Genomic DNA, 23,627 nt, shown 5'->3' on the forward strand with positions numbered 1-23,627 from the left:
CTCACCGTATCATTCATCTTCAGAAGTGTCCTCTTAGATATTTATAAGTGTGGTTTGATTGGGAAATTTGTTTTTTTTTTGTTAGTATTTGATAAGGTCGTGGGAATCACAATCACATATGTGACGTTAGAGAACAGTTGTAGAAAATTCCTAAGTGAGTTTGGTTGCATGGATACATATCCTCCAATTAAGGCATGAACACGTGGCGTTGGGTTGTGGCCGTAACGACAAATTTGGGGCCAGTGACATAGCCGATACTCATCGTTTTAATGAAATTCTACTAAAAATGCATAACACGACAATCACTTCTTTAAGATAAAAGCAATTTTGATTGGGAATGCGAGACACGCGTAATGTCTCGACTAGTTGCTTTGTTTTCTTTCATTCAATCTCATTCCTTTCATTCACATTTTATTTAGAAAGTTTGAGAGGTATGTGCACACTACAACTATTGGTACTCTTTTTGTCATCTTCTGTGCTTCATTTAATTTTTCGCTAAAATATGCAATCGATTTTTTTTTTTCTATTAATACTAACTATCACATCGTCATCAAACTCATCATCATTACTTATCTAATTTGATATAAGTTAGAGGGCCCGCCTCTAACTTATATCTTTCTCTCATTCTTTCAAACTTACAATCAAGTAGATAATGGTTTTAATTTGTGGAGTTGATGTTGCATAAGGTCAGCGTGGTTACCGAACATTAAATATCTAATCTATGGGTACCACGTTGTCATTCATCTTGATGGAACATTTGACCCACTCAAATTCTTCTAATTTTGAATTGGAAAACCTTCGATTTTATAAATATGAATTGTAATTATTCTAAAAAATAGTGCGAAACTCAAAATTTTATTTGTGGCGTGGACATAGTAGGTTTACACGAACGAACCAAATCTTGTATTTCTTTACTATTGTCCATAGTATACATTGCAAGATCGAGGGATAAAGCTTTAGCGTATTTGAAGTTCTATATGGTTTGGATTACATTATATGTTTGTAGAACTTATAAGATTAATAGTGAACAATATATGTTACGTCTCAGTCTTGTATATTTGGATTTTTTTTTTTTGTCGTCATCTATGGATTAATTAAGAAATAAGTTATAAATGCTAATGTTAGTGGGTATTCTTAGTGACATTTCTGTTGTTAAGGTAATTACGTCCAGTAACACATAACATTTTGATTTCTTTTTTTCTTCTTTTCTTTTTATATCTTTGGCAAGATATGGGCATTTTTTATTTTTGGATATTTGTTTCATGGTGTACCAGAATTTAATTGGGTGTCGAAAATGCAATAAAAATAGGCGCTACTTGGTTCGGTTTGAGTTCAAATTGGAACCGAACCAATATAGGTCGGTTCCACTAAATGATAATTAGAACCGAACCAAATTCCACAGTTTGTAAGTAATATCTTTTAATGAAAAAATAAGTATAAAATTTCATACAATCAATCACAAAGCTATCCATAAAAAATCATTAGTTTATTCATAAAAAAATATTAATCTATGTCCTAACTCTTAAAATAATTTAAAATAATTATTATATACATATATATTTATTTAATGAAAAAATAAGTATAAAATTTCATACAATCAATCACAAATCTATCCATAAAAAATCATTAATTTATTCATAAAAGAATATTAATCTATGTCCTAACTCTTAAAATAATTCATAATAATTATTATATACATATATATATATATATATATATATATATATATATATATATATTGTATAGGGGTTCAGTTCTTGATTTGATTCATTTCTATACAAGCTTGATCAGAGAATTAAACCAAATTGATCAATTCTCCATTTTTATAATCCGGAACCGAACCACAACTTATTCCAAACCGAACCAAACCACCCCAAAGCTATCGGTTTGGTTTGGTTTGGTTCTCCGTTTGAACTAGACCATGTTGCACCCCTAAATAAAAATATCGTACACCTGTGGCATGAAGGGAAAATGGGTCTGGTAATGTGGTTAGGGCTGTCAATGGGATGGGCTGATTTTGAGCCTTAAATGGGTCCATTTTAATCGGCCTAAAAAATCCTATCACGAACCCAGCCCAATATTGGAAGGTCGCCAGAACAACTTAACAAAAAGTAGGTCCAAGCCCAACCAGAGACCTATTTACTAAATGGGCTGAGCTTCCTGAATGGCCTAGCTCCCAAACATTAATCTGGCCTCAAAAATGAACAGGGCGTAGCCCGACCCAATAACTAAAAGGGTCTATTTGTACTACTCAAATCGAGGCCATGACAGGCCTGGAAAATACCAGCCCATCGTAACTCCTTCAAGAATGATGATGATGATGATGGTGATGATCATACTCCAATCAATGATGATCCTTAGTATTAGGATAATCTTTTAGTTCACGTTGAGGAAGCAGACACCTTGAACATTAGCCATGAAGTTGATTGGATATACGGTCCACAAGGACTAGTGTTCCATTAATATTTGACTTTGATCCATGATGGAAGAAGATTAACAAAATTACCCTTTTTTTTATTTATTTGTATTAATTTTCTATCTTAAAAATAGATTGATAATTTCATAAATTTTTGTTAGACATAATGAAATCCTAAAGGGCACAACTTTAAGCGTCATCGTCAAATTTTCAGAACAAGCCCAGATATAGTATCATTTCAAGTCAATTCTTGATTGATTTGGGTTCTAAACTGAACTAATTCTACAGATTTAACAAGTTTTAAAATATTGTCAACAAAACAAACCTAAGAGTGAACAATCAGACCTCCTTGATTTGGGCCCACTGACCCATGAAATTTTGGCCCACTCCTTGAATTGATCCACCCATTATAAATCAGCTTCATTGGTGATTTGTTGCCATTGGATTTCAGAATGTTTTTTAAATGAGTGCTGATAATATGACTTGCCAGGTGGCATACTCAATCGACTCCCTGATATGACAAATTCCGTAACCATAAATATGTACACCTTGAGATACACGATTCCACTTTCCCATAAAATGCATCCTGAGATGTACAGATCTACGGTTCCCGAACTTGTCCATGTCAGGGAATTGATTGAGTATGCCATTTGGCGAGTCATATCATGACTCTTTTTAAATATTGATTCTATAAAAAGTCTCTTTGTTGCCTTCAGGCCCATGATGAAAAGTACAATTACCACATAAAATATTTGATTAAATTGGATTAAAACTTAGGGGTTCTATGTTTTCTGTGGAGGTTTTATTTGGATTAGGACTAGTCTATGCTACCAATGTTTGAATAAGAATTAACTTTTGACTTTTGAGGGGTTGGGGTAATCGATATTAAAATTATTTTCTTGAGAAGATCGGATTTGCAGATGTATGATTGTGCATTTTCTTGATAATTTTTTTTCCTTCTTATTGGAAAAGTATTCTCCATGCCGACCCATAGGAAAATGCTTTTCTTGTCAGGGTGGGATAATCCTAATGTTATTCTCTCAAACCCATCCACAAAACAAAAAACCATCTCTCTTTTTGATATTTTCCATGGTGCATTTCTTGAGAAAATATATTTTCTTAGAACCAAATTTTGGAGAAATTGATATTCTTTAGAAAAAGTTTTCTTATCAATCCTACACACCTTAAGCAAATTTTTAACCCACTTTCATTAACTTTGTGCATGAAGTTCATGAAACTTGGAGTCTCTATGATTCCACAAGGAAAAAAATAAAATAAAATAGTGGGACAGTGATTTTCACGTGAAAATGGAAACGTACTCATTCGATTTTGCACTTTCATTGGAAAAATATTTTATTGATATCACAATGTTTGCCAAAATAGTGGAAAATTATTTCCCAAACCAATCCCCTAGTATACAACAATTCATATATTTTCTGAGAGATATGGATTTCTCCGGAACAATTTTCATTTTTCTGAAGTAATCGATGAGGGGAAACCCACCCTTCTTTTGTAATATTTGTACAATTGATGTAATATTTGTACAATTTTTCAACAATAGAGGTACATCATCAACCTCCTTAAATGACACTTAAAATCACTAAAATTCAAATACTGGGTTAATACACATCTGTTGATTGAAGTGAACATTCTGATTCACATGGAACTTGGTCGAATTCGCAAATTGACAATCCGTGTCAATCAATGGAAACTTGTCCATGCCATGGTTGCTTTCGCTATATGGATTATCACTTAAAAGGTGTGAAATCGACAAGTATTCGACCTCCATTAAATGTGCAAGCGAAAGCGATCTAGGAAATATTAATGCTTGTTGATCGCTCACATCTACATTAGTTCCCATCGCGTTTTGGATACATGAATCCTCTTTTTTCTCCGTAATAATTCCTGAATGTCTCTTCTTGTAAATTCTACATAGGACCCAATCATCCAACTGAAACACACATACAAACAAACAAGGTGTTAATCATCAAAATAATGAATGGTTCAGATCTAAGTTCATCGTGAATCTAGTATTTTTTTTTTTTTGGTAAATTTGATTTTAACCATAGCAGGGCTTACTCTCATGGATCCATTCAACTTGGTGGAATATCGTCTTGAATCACCCAATCGATATTCATGCATTATCCACTCTGTTTTAAGGCCTTTCGGTGGCCGACCCTTATAAAACACAAGAGCTTTCTTCACCCCAACATACTTAGACCCACTGTGTATGGCCTTGTCTGTGCCTGTGGCTTTCCAATAACCCGAAGTTGTTGCTCGATTGGGTCTCGCGCCATTTGGGTATTTCCGATCACGTGGAGTGAAAAAATACCATTCTTTTTCGCCGTAGTCCGCCTTCTCTACAACCCATAAGCAATTGTGTTAATCCTTGTGTATAATTGGAGGGAAATTTTTTTTCAGGAAAAAAAAATTCTTAGAAAATATTTGTTGGTGTTAGAAAAGAGAGTTGGTCTTAGTTTGAAGAGTGGTTGTGATCCCAAGAGAATAGCATTAGAATACTCCCTCCAAATGAGAAAATTCATTTTCTTAGGGATATAGTTGTAGGAAATTATTTCCTCAACTGCAATCATAAAGTCGTAAATTGCATTTTCTTGGGAAATCATTTTCCACCAATTTTCCTGCATGATTATACATACCCAAGCAATTAAAAACATACAATTAAAAACCCAAAAACTACTTTATTAATTAATTCGAAACGAACCAGGCAACTCCCATGGTTCGAATTTGTAAATATCGACTTCTGGGATTATCGACACGGGACAAGGTCTCGATGTCACTTGATTTTTAAGATAATACAAGATTAATTCCTCATCAGTTGGATGAAATCTAAATCCAGGAGGAAGATCAGAGGACTTTCTAGCATCCATTAATGGTTCAAATAAAAAAAAAAGGGGAAGAAGGGAAGGATAGAAAGAGAGGCCTAAAGGAGAAGAATTTGGAGTGCTTGAAATGTTTGAAAGGAGAGAAGTAGCCGTTTTATTCTGTTGGTTTTTTGTCGTTTAGTGAAATCTGATCAATATTTTGATTGGTTGTTTTATTGACTAGTAGAATTAAGATTAAAGTAACAAAGTGCTTGGTACATAGGTCTCCTAACGTTACTATCAAGCCCATGAGATGACATGTGTCTTATTAAAGATGGGAGATAAACATTGAAAGATTAGGATTGTGTTTGTGGTTCTTATCCAACCACCTCATATATTGGGTCCTCATTGGTGAAGAATGGTGAAGCTTTCATGATTTGAACAGATTTAGCATTATTTATATGTCCAACTGTCTCTTACTTTTCTTGGATGAGGACTGAATTACCATGCGACCCTATTAAAAATTATTGATTTGAGACTAATTAAAGAGTAGGTGATGGAAATTCAAGACTATCAATGGGGGCTAACTAGTTATCCTATTATCCGATGTATCCGGAATTTGATTAGTTGTTCAAGGTCTACACTAATTATCCTATTGTCGATGTATTCGAAATTGACTAATGTGTTTTGGGTCTACACTCATAGATTAAAATATTTTATATTTGAATTCGATTAGTGCTTTTTGGGTCTATACTCTTAAATTCAATTATTTTTTGGTCACTTGTCGAAAGTCATGTTAAAAAAATAGAAAATTGATTTATTTTGAAAGTAACTATTAACAAATCACAAGTCGTCCATTACACTATAATATTAAGAGTAAAGATGAATGTGTGGTAAATCATATGCGATTTGTACATGATTGATGTGGTGAGAGCACTGAACCACGATCTTTTTTTCTTGTATATCCTAAATAAAAGGATCTATGATTCTGTACTCTTGCCACTTCCACCTTGTACAGATTGCGTATGATTTACCGTGTGCATTCATCTCAACTCTATTATTAAAAATACTGTTTTTCTAATTTTTGCATCTGAGATGAGAGTTCAATAATAATTAAAAGATGAGGTGGAGGAGAGAGAGAGTAACAAAATTTTGATCTAAAAGAGTTTTAAGAAAGTTAATTAATGTAAATAAGACCTTTTATATATATATATATGGGAAATGTTCAGCACCCTAAGTTTTACCACACACTTTAACAAACGTTTTTTGTCCTACATGGGTTAGAAGTTTTGGAATGAGCTGATTTTTGGTGAGGATGATCTCTATGATTAGAAGATCATCCTCCTCAAAAATCAGCCCATTCCGAAATGTTTAGCCCCATGTTTACACGTTGAAAAATCGTGGACCGTCCATTTTTTGTAAATCAATTTTGATGGGGTTAGAAGTTTTGGAATGAGCTGATTTTTGGTGAGGATGATCTCCTCACCATAGAGATCATCCTCACCAAAAATCAGCTCATTCCGAAACTTCTAACCCATGTAAGACAAAACGCGTTTGTTAAAGTGTGTGGTAAAACTAAGGGTGGCGAACGGGACCCATATATATATATATATAGGGTCAGGTTCAAAGGACAACCATTTCTACACACATATAGACAATGTGTTTTGTCTTATATGGGCAAAAATATTTGGAATGAGCTGATTTTTTGTGAGGATGATCTCTGTGACGAGGGGATCATCCTGGCAAAAAATCATCCCATTCCAAAACTTGTAACCCCATCAAAATTGATTTACAAAAATTGGACGGTCTATAATTTTTCAATAAAATTGGACGGTCTATAATTTTTCAACAAAAATTGGACGGTCTAGAAGTTTCATAATGAGCTGATTTTTGGCAAGGATGATCTCCTCACCACAGAGATCATCCTCACAAAAAATCAGTCCATTCCAAATATTTTTACCCATATAAGACAAAACACGTTGTCTATATGTGTGTAGAAATGGTTGTCCTTTGAACCTGACTCATATATATATATATATATATATATATAGATATATATATATATATATATATATATATAGATATATATATAAAAACTTTTTGTAAAACTTTAAAATAAAAATATCTTTATTAATTAATGTCAATAATATCCACCCTTGTCTCTTATTGTATACATATATATCAAAATATTCAAAAACCGTTTCTGTGATTTAAAAATGAAAAATATCATCTAACATGACCCTAGTCTTATGATATATAATAGTAAAGATACATATTTTTTTATAATAATAAATATATTTTAAAATTTTAAAATTATTGTTTGTATTTATCTCTTATAAACTTATCCAAATATACACACAATGATTTGAGTCGTCCAACATTTGAATCTAAATAAATTTTTCTTTGGGGAGTAACAAGACAAAGAATAGAGTCATGATAATCTGACTACCCCAGTGACAAATTCAATCGACTATCCTGATGTGACATGTTTGGAAATTGTAGATCTGTATTCTTCTGAGTAAATGATTGTACTTCCTCATAAAAGAGTGTATCTTGAGAGCTTTATGTATCTCGAGGAGCACAGATTTATGATTATCAAATTTATCAAGTCAAGTAGTCAATTGAGTATGTCACACGGGTAGTCAGATTATCACGACTCTAAAGAATATTCTAAGAATCTTTACTGTTTGTTTGGTCTTATCGTAATTGCCATCTAGCATACTCGTGGCTTCACACCAATGAAAACGACGTGCTCGTAAAATAAGATTGCCACATGGCAGACTTATTAAGGACTCAACGCCTATTCATTGATGATTGTTGGGTTCTTGTTGGCAGAAAGAATTGAAAAAGAGAGATTCTATTGGCACACCAACTTTTACTATCAACACATCAACCCTTCTGAAATTAAACCATTGTCTACCTACAGATTGGTATGTTATATGTAAACAATGGTGTGTTAAATAGAAGCTCTCATAAAAATGGGAATTTTACTTATAAGACCAAATGTTCAAAACTAAGACAATTCCGTCAAATGCAAAATTAAGTCGGAATCCCTTTTACCAAAAGTTAGTGTCGTTGCCTTCTATTAGCTAATCAATTAAATAATAACTAATCAATTAAATAATCGAGGATCACAATACTAGAAATGTTTGTGGAGGCTTTTTAGGCTTCCACCCCTCGTGATCTGAGTAAGTTTTCTGAGATGAGCCTAGTCTTGATCCAATGGTTGATTCCCCTTTGGAGTTGGTTTCTTCCGATGACCCCTGAGTAGTTGCTGCAATGACTGAATGAGAGTAGGGCTGGCAATGGGTCAGATAATACCCATCTACCCGACTCATCCAACCTGAATAAATCAGATGTGACTGAGGCTTTTTTACCCAATTGAGAATTTGAGTAATATTACACTGATACCCATTTATTCAAAAGTTTTGTAGGGTCGAGTATGAATATATGTCATGTCCTATCCAATTACACCGTTTACTTGACAACAAAAAAATAATTTCATATTCTATATATAAATATATGTAAATAATTAATTTTTTGTTATTAAAGTTAAAAAAAAAAAAAATTTCAGATAAGAGGGTAAAAATTTGGGTGACCCTAGAATTGATTAAGAAATTGGGTATGGTTATCCACTTAAAACATGAGTAAAATTTTGGATTTGGGTAAGAAATTGGGTATGAGTGTGTATGTTTCAATTCAAGTATGGAGTCGATAGAAGTCTTATCTAACCCGTTACCAGCCTTAAATGAGAAAAGGAGGTGTTGGTGTGGTGCCTCCCAATTAATTTTCGATGATTAAGTCAATAATAAGGAAGGAAAGAGACAGAGAGAAATGTTGGAGAAGATGATTAATAGTAAAATTGTAGTGGGTGAAGTATATAGGCAATTCTAATGAAAGAATTTAGGTTTTGAATTTTCTCTCAATCTTTGAGAAGAATTTTTATAACTGAGTCTATTGGGACACTTGTCACCATATGATAGGTCCACATCATGAGCAAGCTTGACGTTGAGTTGGCTTAGAGACTGTTGACTCTACTTTTGGAAATTGTACCTACACCTCATTAATACCTTTATTTGAGTTGAATTAGTAACGTTTCAATATATTTAATATGTGGTTAGTGAAATATCACTGTTTGATGGTAGGTTAGTTAGAGAATGTCTTTTCCCAATCTCTTTTGATAACTATTTTAGGAAACCAAATTTAATTTGTACATCTCTGCCATGGGAGAGCTCAGATCAACTTAATGTCTTGTCTTATTATGTTGGATCCTCTTAGACTAATTTGGATGTAGGTCCGACCTGAAACTCATTGCCTCTCTTAATCGCTTTAGATTTGTCTTGATCGAACTACGTAGAGACCCGCCTAATTTCTTTCTCTTACCTAGATGTCAGACTTTTATCATGCTAATGGGGGATACTTTCGAGTAGGAATTTATGTCGCCTCTCTCCTTGATGTGCTAAGTGGGGTATGGTGGCATCCTAGGACATGTATAGTAATCTTGAGAAGGGGTAATCAAGACATATACTGTCCAAGCTCCATTTGAGATATAGGATATCACCAATTTCAAGGACAAGTCTCTCAACCATAGGTGGGGAAAAAAATGGTGTGCTTAATACCCTATACATTTTGAGGGTATTTTAATGTTTTCCCTCCTGAAATTGAAGGGGGATTTCATTTGAAATGAAGTTGATTTTACCCTTTTGACATACAAAAATACTCAAATACCCTACTTCCAATACTAAAAGGTCATTATGAGGTAACAATAAATATAAAAATGTAAGTGTGGGGGTGATTTTCATTGTCCCAACACCTTGAGATAGATAAAATGTTAACTTGCTTTAGATTCCTTATTCTAAGCATGGATGTGGTATCTACCAAAAAATTCCAATGCTGAAAAACTAAATGAAGAAAAAATCCTAATAAATAATCTCACCCATTTTCAATTTTACACATATCTGTGAACCATCATCTCTTCCTTGAGTGTACGATGATCCTCATAATTTTTTTAGCAAAACTTGTCGTCAATTACAAACATTATCATGATGTTTCTATTATTTCGTTATGAATCATACTCCCGTACCATCAGACGAGATCTTTCTATGATGGAGGTTACTTCCTGCGTTCCATATGCTTAGAAGCATATATCTATTCCTTCTAATGCGGTAAGGCGCATGGTCTAGAACCAGTTTTTTTTAAAAAAAAATCTCATTTCTTATGTCGAGGATAAGATTATTCTTGCTATTAATGCTTTATTGACAATCCCTATGAAACATGATCCTACAATACTGGTGCATCCCCAATTCCTACTCACACAGTAAGGATTTCGTAGGACATCTTAGACAATATATGATATTTCAAATTATTTATCTTCAACTGATTCAGAATCATAAAATCCTCTTTACAAGAGAATATTAACTCCTCATTCTTTGAACCCAAATTGTGGTATCAACCCTCCATGCCTTACCAACTTATCTAAGTTGGCATCTTCATTATCCATACTTTATATGAAGAAAGGCTTAAGAATTACAACTTCTGATAAAATCGAGTAAGAAAATTTTAAATACTTGTTGAACTTCTCCATCATGATTTTTGACACAAGAATTGATGTTTTGAACTACTCTATATAAGGTCTTGTGGATGGAACTTACTTATCTTAGGAAGGCAAATACTTGCAGTTGGCTATTTTTGGTATTTGAGGGGAAAATTGATAATATAAGAAAATATTTATAAATATGTAAATGAGAATTACAAATAAAAAAAGAAAAAATTAAGAATCATGATAATCTGACTACCCCACGTGGCACACTCAATCGACTCTCTTAACGTGATAAGTTCGAGAATCATAGATATGTATGTCTTGGGAAACAAAACTGCACTTCGCCACAAAAATGTGTGTCTTGGGTAGTCAGATTATCATGACTCATAAATTAATAAAAAAAAATCTATGAGCAACTGAAAAAGTGTTCATAAAATTATAAAATATTTTCACACAAATTATATATCACCTTTGTCATTTTCCACTCCACTCTAGAAGACTTTTTGACAAAATCATCTTCCTATTGTATTGAATATAAAAAAATATGGAGTACCAACTTGGTGTTACTTTAAGACATTTTTTCTCAAACTCGTGATGGAATTAGTGAAAAAAATCCACTTAATACAACTAACTTAATAACCCTTCATTTAATGTGGAGGAGAATAATGCCTATTACAACAACCTTGAAATAAATAAATAAATAATCTCCACCTAAGATCAGCACTACATCAAAATTAAGCAAACCTTCATTATCGTCACCATGATGTCATTAGAGAAAGGATTGCCCACCGTAAAGGTATACAATTCTTTTATTGAGAGATTTACTTGATAAACTTATCTGTTGCAATTTTATTATATAAACGCTCTTACTTTACCGAGTTTGTTCGTAAAACAAACCTTACTTAATAATTCAGGCTAGCATGACTAATTTAGTAAGATTTCAAATCATACCAAGTATCGTTGGGACCACATGATTATTAAATTGACAATCCAACACTGCAACCTTCTAAATTTCTTGGGAAAAATTAGATTAAAAAAAATCCTTTTTGAACTTAATTGAAGGTGTTGAAAAATGATGGCTACTGAACTCTTAAATTTAAAATTAAAATTCAACACTGAAATAAACTTATTTTTTCAAAAAAAATTTCCTAGAAAGTTCTTAGAATTTCATATTTTCGTCTTTTATAATCTTGTGGCATCATATCATGTTTTTGGATGCCACAAATTGATCCACTCCAAGGCATGTTAAGTAAAAAATTTATCCACTCCAAGGTATGTTAATTAAAATTAACTTATTACTATCTATTGCAGTTTTATTATAAAACTCCCTTACTTTATCAAATTTGTTATCTGGACAAATCTTACGGGCTCAATATGAAGGCCCTAACCCTTGTTTTGGCGGGCGGGCTGGGCTGGGCCAGCAGGCTCAATTGACACGCGAATTGTTCTTACTTTCGCTCAAATCTCAATTCTCAACGTCTTCCTCTCTCTCACCTGCACACGCGCGCCCGTATTGGTCTGGTTCGTTCACTCTGCAACTTTTCCACACAAATCCCTCCATGAAAGCAAGCGAAGAGAATGAGAAACCACATATGAAGATTGCCCTAACTTCTCTATCAGCCATTGTTGCAGAGTCGATGACCTTCCCTATCGACATCACGAAGACCAGACTTCAACTCCACGGTGAATCTCTTGCTTCGACTCGCCCCACCAATGCCTTCCGAGTCGCCTCGGAGATTATACAAAGTGAAGGCTCTCTAGGTATCTACAAGGGTTTATCTCCAGCGATTCTTAGGCATCTTTTCTACACTCCGATTCGAATCGTCGGATACGAGCACCTAAGAAATGCTGTTTCGAACGATTCTCTTTCTGGAAAAGCGTTCATTGGAGGGATCTCTGGCGTAATTGCTCAGGTAACTTCAATTTCATTGTTTATCTGAGAATTTTAGGTCTTCGATTGAGTTTATTAAATATTCAATTGCGAGGTTTAGTCTAATTCTCGAATAAGGTTTGATTTGATTCATTGACGTTCTAAACTGATCTGAAACAGTTCTTGAGTGCATTTAATGTACTTGATCTGAAGAGCAATTGATTGTATCTAGTGTTCTTATGTTGTTTGAATTTTATTTTAATTTTTTAGAAAAAAATTATATATTCTTAATTAATTTTTCTGAGTTATTTCAAGTATCTACTAGAGGTTTTGAATGTTTGATTGTGTTGTCTGAATGAACACCAAGACATCACCTTTAACTTGATTGAGTTTTTGGACAATGTTCACACATATTGACGTTTCAAACTGAAATGGACCTGTTGATACTCCTAATTAAAGTCCTACAATTTGTGTTTTGAATCTTACAATTCAAATCCTAAACAAAATGATTTGAATCTTACATATGGAAACCCTTTGGATACAAGTCCCAACTATTTCTTTTTGAATTTTGCTCTTCGTGTACAATTCACTATTCAAATCTTACACTATTGGAATAAAAACAAGGGTCTTATTTTTCAGGTGAAAATAGTGAATCCTATGTATTTTTTTGCTTTTCTTAAACTATAAACTCTATAAAAATAAATAAATAAAGTGAAAGATAACAAGTGGTTGTTATTTTATTTTATTTTACCTAAACATGAATGGCAAGAATGCATGTCCTTTCGACGCAAATATAAAGATTGAGAATGAAAACGTTGATGAGATGCCGAAAATTGTTGATGAAGTAAGCTGCCAAAGACAAGGATTGTTCCTTTCTTTTTCTCAATCTTCCATCTTAGACTATTTAAGTAAACACGATTTTGATTTTTTTGAGAAAAGATCTTTTGTTTTTTATCTTTGAGTTTTGAAGAATGCCTCTCAATGTTGCATATCAAGATTGCTTGGTAGATTGTTTTTGTAAGTAGCCATACAAACCTTTTCATTATTTTTTTTGATAACGAAGGGTATCCGGGCCAGCTTGCGCGCACCAGACTAGTCCCTACGCCCCGCACTCAGGCTATACCCCACTACGTGGAGCGGTGCGTGGCCACCAAGGTTTTTTATGGGTAGTGGGATTTGAACTTGAGACCATAGAAAGAGCAGATTCCTTGGCCCCAAGTTACTACCATTCAGCCACCCCCTTGGTGTTTACAAACCTTTTCATTATATGATGAGTTAGAGTAGTTACATATTATATTATATAGATGAATAATGCTGAAGTGACCTCAAGATTATACCTCATATCTCACTTTCCTGGTGTGGAAGTGTATAGGAATCATTGTCTAGGGTTCCTACAAAATTCCACTCAGGAAAGTGAGATATGAGGTACAATCGTCACTCCGGCACGACTCTATATAGATTATTTTTTAGATTATTACATAATGTTATTTCATAGAGGAAATATCTGTATGAATTAACCATCTAACAACATGAATCGTGATTCGAGTTTCTACAAGCTTCTTTTCTATCAACACTGCCCCCAAGAACATAAACCCAATTTGAGCATCCTTATTATTAGGGAAGCATAACGGTATGCATCATATGAAACAAAATATTGTATGATCTTATATCAGTAAATCAATTGCCAACTTGGGATTTTTTCCTTTTATTCTTCATTATCTGGTCAATCATCAGCTTCAAAAATGTTACCGGGGATGTTATTGGTTGGATGCTTTGCAGGTTTCACTTTAGATCTTGTTTCATTTGACAGTTTAATTTTAGGTTCCATAGTTATACAGCATTCTCCGTAGCAGTCATGCCTCTTTACATGTTGACATCCATGGTTGCTGTTGTTGGTATTGTTTTGATTTTTTTTTTTTAGGAGTCCACAGTTAATAGATATTGGTTGTCTTTGTTTTGTTGTTATGGAAGCCCACGTTGTTTCTTGGTGGAATAGTTACTTTGCTCCAAGAGAGTAAGAAAATGTCCTTTCTGCCTAGAAAGTATATGTAACACGCATGCAATGTGAGGGTAGGAGTTAGTATTTATTGTTTCCACCAAGGAGATTACTGCAGTAAAGATCAGCCTATCAAGGGGCAATAGCTTTCCAATCTCTTGGATTTTCGTTGGATCATTACCTAATTTGTACTGACCTTTAAAAAGAATGTGATGGGTTGGGTAATATGGTCATCTTATCAGATTGTTTGCTGACCCTACCGAATTCTTGCAATACTTTCAAACGTGCACCACAGGCTAGGAAGATAACCATTCCCTTCCTCAGGATTCAATGCTGTCTAACTTAATCATGAATTTGTTTCTAATTTTTCTTCCAACTATTCTCTTTCTCAACATGCTCATTTTAACTATTGTCATACTATGACTATGTTTTTTCTTTAATCTATTCAAGAAACATTATTGTGTTTCGCAATTTACAAGTATACTTCTAAGCGCTTTGTGAAATTTTTTTCAATGGGGCTGCCCATTATCATTTTCTTAAAAACCCAATGTTTATTGGTTTCAAAGTTTTTTCTATGTTCACTTTGTAATTTCTTTTGCTTACCAAAAAAATTACAGGTTGTGGCAAGCCCTGCTGATCTCGTAAAAGTGAGGATGCAAGCAGACGGTCGCTTGGTGAGTCAAGGTCTCCAACCAAGGTACACTGGTCCATTTGATGCTTTAAACAAAATTGTAAGAACAGAAGGTTTTAGGGGATTATGGCAAGGAGTTGTCCCCAATGTCCAGAGAGCATTTTTGGTAAATATGGGAGAGTTAGCCTGTTATGATCATGCGAAGCGTTTTGTTATCCAAAGCCAGGTTTGTGAGGATAATATATATGCTCACACCTTGGCATCCATCATGTCAGGTCTTTCAGCAACTACTTTGAGTTGTCCAGCAGATGTTGTGAAAACAAGAATGATGAATCAGGCTGCAGGGAAAGAAGCTAGGTTCATGTATAGGAACTCTTATGATTGTCTAGTGAAGACTGTGAGAGTTGAAGGTGTAAGTGCACTATGGAAGGGCTTCCTCCCTACGTGGGCAAGGCTAGGCCCTTGGCAGTTTGTGTTCTGGGTTTCTTATGAAAAGTTCCGATATATAGCTGGGCTCTCTTCGTTCTGATGGATTTTGTACTTGATGCCCAATTTTGCAAGTTCATTAGAAGTTAATAAATACCAAAGGTCATTCAATTTTATTTATTTTTCTTTAGTATAAGAAATTACAGTATTGGGTGTCATTCTGGTGAGTGATCTTCAGATATTAAGTTTGGTCAAACCTTTATGTTAGTGATTCTCTTGATTCCTAGATGAAGATTCCATGGCAATTACATACCGATGGACCATTAACTAATTGAGTCACGATAATTCATCAGCTTTCTAACCATAGATGGACCATTAACTAATTGAGTCACGATAATTCACCAGCTTTCTAACCATAGATCTGACTAATTTAATTTAACCAGTGGAGCATAACCAGTCTTACCCAATCTTTTTTTTGGAATTAAAATGAACATAAAGTTAAAAGAAAAAAAAAGGAAAAAAAATCAGTTTTTTAATGTCCTTTTGACATATTTAAATTCACCACAACAACAGTTGAATTGCTTATTGGTAAGTAGCAAATGAATTTAATATAAAAAATTGTATATTATTTTCTTGGTTTACTTCAATATCTCATTTCTTTTAATTTGATTTTTGTTTTTAACTTCATAAACTATCAAATGAGCAACATGAATGAATGTAGCAATTATTGTTGATGAGACTTAGTCATGTAGATTGTGCTATAAATGTCAAGCAAATATGTTATAAATGAATTTTAAATGAAATTCGCATAAAAATTATATGATAAATGAAATAACCATGAATTTAATATATCACGTTATTTTAACCTTATTTTTATGGAAAATGCTGAAATGACACAAAGAATTTACTGCGATTCTCACAAGTCTGACGTGGGATGTGCACATAACCATAGATGTGTTTCCTCGCGATAGAGAGGTATCCTGCAACAAAAGATGAACTGTTTAGAGTCCAACGAACAATTTGAAACAGTAGACAAATACAAGATAAGAAAAACAAGGAAGGGGAGCGAGCTGTTTAGGTTCCAAATGGCACAAGTTTATTGGTTGTTGAATCCAGGTGAAGTTATATAAAAGTGAAACCCTTTCATTACCTTACTAACATTGAGCCTTAGTTTTGCTCAAATGTATGACCAGATCAGAAATCCAACACCACGGCCCTCTAAGTTTCATCAAAAAATTTAGTTCCAAAAGAACAAAAAACAATTATTTTGAACAAGATCCAAAGTTTTGAAAATGGATGGCGACCGAACGTCCACAGAACTCCTAAACTTAAAAATGAAATTCAATGTTGAAAAATAATTTATTTTCTTTTTTTAAAATTCATAGAATTTCGTCCTCTACAACCCTGAACAGCAAATCATGTTTTTGGATGCCAAGATATGAGCCCAAGGACCTTAGTAAGGATTTCATCCTGACTAGGGAGACTATGTAAAAAAGGCCAAAGTAGTGCCAGAAGGACTTCAAGATTGATCTCAATTCATATTTTGCTGACGTCAATAGTTCAGCAAAGTGTGAATTGAGGTAACTCCAGACCCTTGTCAAGGCATTATCATACTATGACACTGGGTACCCCATATTGGCATATGATATCGTTCTTAAGAAACTTTAGAACAAATCCTTTTGTGATGTTGACATAAGACATAACTTCTATCCACTTTATAAAATAGTCAATAGCCACTAAGATGAAACGATGCCCATTAGAGGCTTTCGGTGAGATTGAACCAATTATGTCTATGCCCAGAGTGAAAGGCCAAGGAGACATCATATTATACAATTATGTTGGTGGAGCATTTTGCTTGTTGGCATAGATGGCACTTTTGGACATGTAAATGGTTATCCGTCATCATGGTGGATCACTAATAATCCATTCTCATTATCTTCTTAGCTAACATGTGACCATTAAACACCCTATGTATAGTTTCAATCAGTCTTTTAGCTTCAATCTCATCGACACACCTTAAAAGTACCTGATGATGCGGTCTACGATATAAAGTTCTACTGCTAAAAAAATAATGGCATGCTCTTCTTTGGATCGTTTTATCTTCAATATTTGTAGCATTAGTTGGGAAAAGAGCGAAGCTCTAAATATGTCTTCATGTCACAAAACCAAGGATCTTCGTTAGCTTCATCTTCTTTGATAGCTAGAGAATATACACGTTCGTCTTGTATCTCGATTTCTAGTGGCCAGATGCTCTCCTCGCCAGTGATGCTAATCATGGATGCCAATGTAGCAAGTGCATTTACAAACTGATTCTTGGCTCTAGTCATGTAGCTGAAATTGATGGATTGAAAGTGGGTGCTCAGCCCCTCGATGAATTTGTGGTAAGGGATCAGCTTCAGCTCTCTTGTCTTCCATTTCCCGGTTATTTGATAAGGGTTTTTTGTACTGACCTTTAAAGAGATTGTGATGGGTAGGGTGATTATGATCATCTTATTGGATTTTTTGTTTACCTAAGCGAGTCAATATTCCTCTAGTTACAAAATTGACTATTAAGTTTGATTTTGTCTTAATGCTTCCTAAACCTATTATGAAGCATTACTACTTACAGACGTCTTAATGCTGTCTAACTTAATCATGAATTTGTTTCTAATTTTCCTTCCAAAACTATTCTCTCTAAATGTGCTCATTGTGAAATTTTTTGTAATAGGGTATCTCATGATCATATTCTTAAAGCCAGATGTATATTGGTTTCAAAGTTAAGAGGTTTTCTTTGTTCACTTTGTAACTTCCTTTGCTTACCTAAAAAATTACAGGTTGTGGCAAGCACTGCTGATCTTGTGAAGATGAGGATGCAAGCGGATGGTTGCTTGGTGAGTCAAGATCTCCAACCAAGGTACACTGGTCCATTTCATGCTTTAAACACGATTGTAAGAACAGAAGGTTCTAGGGGATTATGGCAAGGAGTCGTTCCCAATGTCCAAAGAGCAATTTTGGTAAATATGGGGGAGTTAGCCTGTTATGATCATGCAAAGCGTTTTGTTATCGAAAAACAAGTTTGTGAGGATAATATATATGCTCACACCTTGGCATCCATCATGTCGGGTCTTCAACAACTACTTTGAGTTGTCCAGCAGATGTCATGAAAACAAGAATGATGAATCAGGCTGCAGGGAAAGAAGCTAGGTTCATGTATAGGAACTCTTACGATTGTCTAGTAAAGACTGTGAGAGTTGAAGGTTTAAATGCACTATGGAAGGGCTTCTTCCCCAGAAGCCCACGTGGGCGAGGTTTGGCCAGTTCCGATATATAGCTGGGCTTTCTTCTTTCTAATGGATTTTGTTCTTGATGCCCAATTTTGCAAGTTCATTAGAAGTTAATAAATACCAAAGGTCATTCAATTTTATTTATTTTTCTTTAGAATTAGAAATTACAGTATTGGGTGACATTGAGGTGAATGATCTCCTCGTAATTCATACAGTTATCTACCTTGACTAAGCAGTTATTGCTTGGATGAAGATTTCATGGCCCTTAAATGCTGATGAGATGAGAGGACAATCTTAACCATCTATTCAAGCTAATTTATGGACCATTTATCAGATTTTTATGCCTGCAACGTCAATGTCCTTTTGTCAAAAATCTTACAAAGAATTCTTTATATTGAACCCATTTTATTTTTTTCCCCTTCATCATCTAACATGCCTCTATCTCAAAAACTATGTGTTCCAAAATTAGTAAGCTGCTATAGTAACAAGCTGGAAGAATTTCTATTGATTTTATCCTTGGAATCTCATTAATTTGCATAGGTAAAATGGTTATCTGGCCGATTTACATTTCGATATACTCTATTTTCCTATGTTTGTCTGGTGCCGAAGCACCCAAACTTGTACTTCTTCAACCAAAGTAGAGAAATTGATGACTATTCTATTAAACACATGAGTTCTAGAAAGAAAAAAAAAAAAAACAACTTATAACACTGGTACCAATGCATAAAAAATTCTAGAAATAAATGATAAACTTCTGGAATTAGTGGCCCTCCCTTCAAAAACCCTACAATTTCTTTTGTTACAAATGTCATGACAAATGCTTAGAAACTAGGCTCCACAAGATCTTCGTTTGAAGGTAGACTCCTTTCTTTTATACAACGTCTCACATAAAGAAAAAATTCATTTTTTAAACCAGGAAGGCTCTCTTCCTTTTGATTTACTAAACAACATTTTTGTCATAAATCACGGGTGTTGAAGATCTAAGTACTCGTAGAAAATGTGAAACCTATTAATCTGGGGTTTCACGACCCGACCCATTACCTACGAGTCAATGGATATTAGAAATAATGCAACTTATATGACTTGTTGATACCCCGTTTTCGCCTTAATTAAGCCTGAGAGATCAAAGAAACATGTGGAGAAGGGTTCAGTCTAAATGAATAACTACAAGAAGTCCAAGTCCAATTCCCAAGTCTATAATCCAAACCCATGACTCAACCCAATATCAAGCTCATAATAACACTTAAAGCCCATGGCCTTACACTTCTCCCCAAAAGAGGATACATGCATGGTGGTCTCTCATAAGCTCCAACATCTAAGAAGGATCCTCATTGGTGGGCTAATGTTCCAACCTCATTGGAGAGTTAACTCTCTTAAGAAATCCCAAGAATGACGCTCTTAAAAAGTAAGGTCAAATTAAAAAAGGTGTTTTGATCTTTGGTAAAAATCTTTAAAGCTAATAGAAATTTCAACTCTACCCTCTAAAAGTAAAAGCTTTAAGTATATACATAAAGCTCTCCCATTAGTCCATTTCAAAATTGTGTATCCAACATTATTTTATGAGATATTTACAAAAAGCCTTAAGTTTAACTTTACATATGGCATTCTCTTATTAACCTTCCCAAAAACATTTTTGTCTTTTACCCTTTACCCTTACTTTTAAGGATAAGTACATGAGACCCAACCAACCACATTTTTACATGGCATTCATTCATATGTTCTCCAAAATTCACTTTCCACTTAGCACTCCATCACCACCAAATTTGTGACACATGACTTGGCCAAATGACTTTATCTAAGAGGCATCATGCCAAATTCCACCTTTTTCCCTCAAGAAAATGAAAAATTCAAAGGATTCCCTATATATTTCTCATGACATTTCCTAAAATCCTTAGGATTGGACATTTTTACCTCCAAGAGGTCTTCCACAACTCTATAAATAAAGGGCTCCTAAAGGCAAATAGAGGAGGAGAATTTTAGAGTAAGAAAATTTTACCCAAATTTCTACTCACCTCTTTTGAGCCCTTGGAGCTAAAAGAAAAAGAAATTAGAAAGAAAGAAAAGATTAAGGTGGGGTTAGGGAACTAAGGGTTGATTTTTTTATCTACTTAATTAAGTTCATTTGCTCATCTTTTTCTCACCTAATATCTTTTATATTTTTGCTTGAGTTTAATTAAGTTCTTTACAATGTAGTCTTCTTGCTCTCCTTTAAGCGCATATGGTTGAAGAGAGTAAGTCTTTTCTTTGAGAAGCCATCTTCTTATTAAGTCCCCAATAAATTTTAATATTATTCAATTTTAATGCAAGTTATTTCAAGCATCTTTTATGTTTCTAGCATTTTATTTTCAAGTTTTTATTTTTTTTCTTTTCTTTAAGAGATAAGGAGGAAGAGAGTAATCCCTCTTCATTGAGGTAATCTTCCCCTTTATAAGTCCATTCATGCATCCATAACAAGCACACACCACCTTCTTTCTTTTAAAAGAGGTTAAAAGTCAAAAACATTGATCTTTTTAGATTTATGTTTAACACTTAAAGCTAATAAAAATAGTCCCAAAGTGGACAAAATTTGCATGCATAGGGTTTAGCCTCTTCAAGGTTGTGTCCAACCTATGAACATGTCTCTGAGGTTAAACCAACACAAATAAACCCTCCTATGAATACATAAACGTTTAAAAATTAGCTTAGAGATAAGTAGGGTGAAAGCCATGGTAATTCACAACAAATCCTCAATCTTATTAAAAAAATCTAACAAGCCTATACTTTTGTATATGGCTTGCTCATCACCTCTTTTTTAGATTTTTGTAGGCTAAACTATAGTTCGTTGGACATTTAAATTCTTTATAATCTCTTCTATCTTCAAAAAAATAAAAAAACAAAAAAACAAAAAAAAATAGTTTTCTATACTTCATTTATGGTCTTCATGGGTAACCATCATTTGATGGGTGGGACAAGGTGCCTAACACCTTTCTTGTCCCTCAACCAAACCTTCCTACTAGTCTCTTAGGTAGACCTAACCCTTTTTCATTGAATGTGAGTCATTACGAAGGCAAAAATCAGATTTCTAAAATTCTATTTTATGATGGCTATTCATACCTTAACATTGAATAGTGGCGACTCCTAAATTCATGTTAGGTAGACCTAACCCTTTTTCATTGAATGTGAGTCACTATGAAGCCAAAAATCAGATTCTAAAATTCTATTTTATGATGGCTATTCATACCTTAATATTGAATGGTGGCGACTCCTAAATTCATGTAGATGGGGTCTACATGACTAATATAACAAAACATTGATTTATATAGTACGAAAATGTTAAATGTCGTGTAAAAATAAAATAATTAATATATCATCAAATATGCAAGATTTATTAAGCAAAAAAAAAAAAAACACTTTTTATTATTATCAGTAAATTGAGGCTATGAAGGGCTCACCCTGATTCATTAAAAGAAGCTAATGCTGAAAGATTCAGCAATAATATTAGGATAAACAAAGTAGCCAAAATTCTCAATATTAGCAACTCCTTTTGAGCAAATCAATTAGCAGATCTATAGGTTTCACGCCAAGCAAATTCTATTTCTATCGATTCGAAACTCAACATAGTACTCCAAATATCTCACTTGTCAATTTCCAAAGCGAATTCCACTTGTCCATTATACTTTCAATCACACCAAAGAATCATAATTGATAATGATTTTTTAATATACCATTATCTCTAACGAAACTCAAGCCTTTGATATTGCTCAATTGTCGTGATGTCAAAATGGTGAGACCCACCCAACGCTACTATAATTAGCCATAGCATCCCCACTCTGAATAAGATTCAGTTCATGGTGATTATAAGTAGACAAGCCTTCAAGTGGTCCACGAACATCAGACAAGATTAAATGACAAAGAGCCTCATCAATGGGTCGTCGATCTCTGTATTTTTGTGCAACAAAGATTACAGTTCCAAATACTAAAATAAAGTGAATGTCGAGGAAAGAATTTTTTTTAAAACACCAAGCTATCAAAACAAAGGTAGTGTCAACGTAGTCCAGTCCCATTACTTCGAAAGTTTTACCATACCAATTGTGTATTGCAAGGTAGTTACGTCAACCATCTGATCTAAAAGATAAGGAAGAGTCTTAGACAGATAGAGGTCCAGAAGTAATAAGAATTTTGAAAGTTGATTGGCAAATGGGTTTAATAAAGAAAATTGTATGTTGTTTTCTTGGTTGACTCCAATATCTCTTCTCTTTTAATTTGATTTTTGTTTCTAACTCCATTAACTATCAAATCAAAAGAGAGAGATGAATGAAATGTAACAAAAATATTGTTGATAGAGCTTTAATCATCTAAATTATGTTATAAATGCCAAGCAAATATGTCATAAATGAATTTGAAATGAAATTCCCATAAAAAATTTATGCTAAATGAAATAACCATGAATTTAATATGAGTGCTGATTTTGTAACTCAACCTAACAGGCTAACTCAAAAACTCTAGATGCAAGAATCGTGGATTTCTCACTTTTATGGGGATGTGCAGTTGTGTATCCCGAGGAAAAATCTACTGTTCTTGCATGATAAAAGTCAGTTGAGTTTGTGAGTCACCATGTCAGGTTGACTTACAAAATCATTACACATTTAATATATCACGTTATGTTTATAGCATAGGTATCCAAC

The 23,627-nt window shown here is 33.9% G+C and overlaps 2 protein-coding genes and 1 pseudogene across 2 annotated transcripts; 2 read left to right on the top strand and 1 right to left on the bottom strand.

The window, feature by feature from the left end:
- Nucleotides 1-3,866: 3,866 nt before the first annotated feature.
- On the bottom strand, nt 3,867-5,388 carry LOC147401279 (NAC domain-containing protein 1-like). The gene is made up of 3 exons (XM_086442493.1): nt 5,139-5,388; nt 4,496-4,776; nt 3,867-4,367 (listed from the first exon to the last, which is right to left on the bottom strand). The coding sequence occupies exons 1-3, from the start codon at nt 5,302-5,304 to the stop codon at nt 4,017-4,019; spliced, it is 798 nt and encodes a 265-aa protein (XP_086298619.1). The 5' UTR covers nt 5,305-5,388; the 3' UTR covers nt 3,867-4,016.
- A 6,805-nt stretch (nt 5,389-12,193) lies between these two features.
- On the top strand, nt 12,194-15,876 carry LOC147401280 (mitochondrial uncoupling protein 3-like). Its single transcript, XM_086442494.1, has 2 exons — nt 12,194-12,690; nt 15,261-15,876. The coding sequence occupies exons 1-2, from the start codon at nt 12,337-12,339 to the stop codon at nt 15,801-15,803; spliced, it is 897 nt and encodes a 298-aa protein (XP_086298620.1). The 5' UTR covers nt 12,194-12,336; the 3' UTR covers nt 15,804-15,876.
- Nucleotides 15,877-18,330: 2,454 nt separating this feature from the next.
- Nucleotides 18,331-19,030, top strand: LOC147401281 (mitochondrial uncoupling protein 3 pseudogene; annotated as a pseudogene).
- The last annotated feature ends 4,597 nt before the right edge of the window (nt 19,031-23,627 follow it).

The sequence above is a fragment of the Akebia trifoliata genome, chromosome 5, assembly GCF_017979445.1.
Source record: "Akebia trifoliata isolate Shusen 1 chromosome 5, ASM1797944v1, whole genome shotgun sequence".
NCBI classification, from domain to species: Eukaryota; Viridiplantae; Streptophyta; class Magnoliopsida; order Ranunculales; family Lardizabalaceae; genus Akebia; species Akebia trifoliata.

What these genes read in the sequence shown, in the direction of transcription:
- LOC147401279 (XM_086442493.1), bottom strand. Translation starts at nt 5,304, where the DNA reads ATGGATGCTAGAAAGTCCTCTGATCTTCCTCCTGGATTTAGATTTCAT. An exon ending in CGAACCATGGGAGTTGCCTG is followed by an intron (nt 4,777 to 5,138) that starts GTTCGTTTCGAA and finishes TATGGGTTGTAG; the next exon opens with AGAAGGCGGACTACGGCGAA. An exon ending in AGTTGAATGGATCCATGAGA is followed by an intron (nt 4,368 to 4,495) that starts GTAAGCCCTGCT and finishes TGTGTGTTTCAG; the next exon opens with TTGGATGATTGGGTCCTATG.
- LOC147401280 (XM_086442494.1), top strand. Translation starts at nt 12,337, where the DNA reads ATGAAAGCAAGCGAAGAGAATGAGAAACCACATATGAAGATTGCCCTA. An exon ending in TCTCTGGCGTAATTGCTCAG is followed by an intron (nt 12,691 to 15,260) that starts GTAACTTCAATT and finishes AAAAAATTACAG; the next exon opens with GTTGTGGCAAGCCCTGCTGA.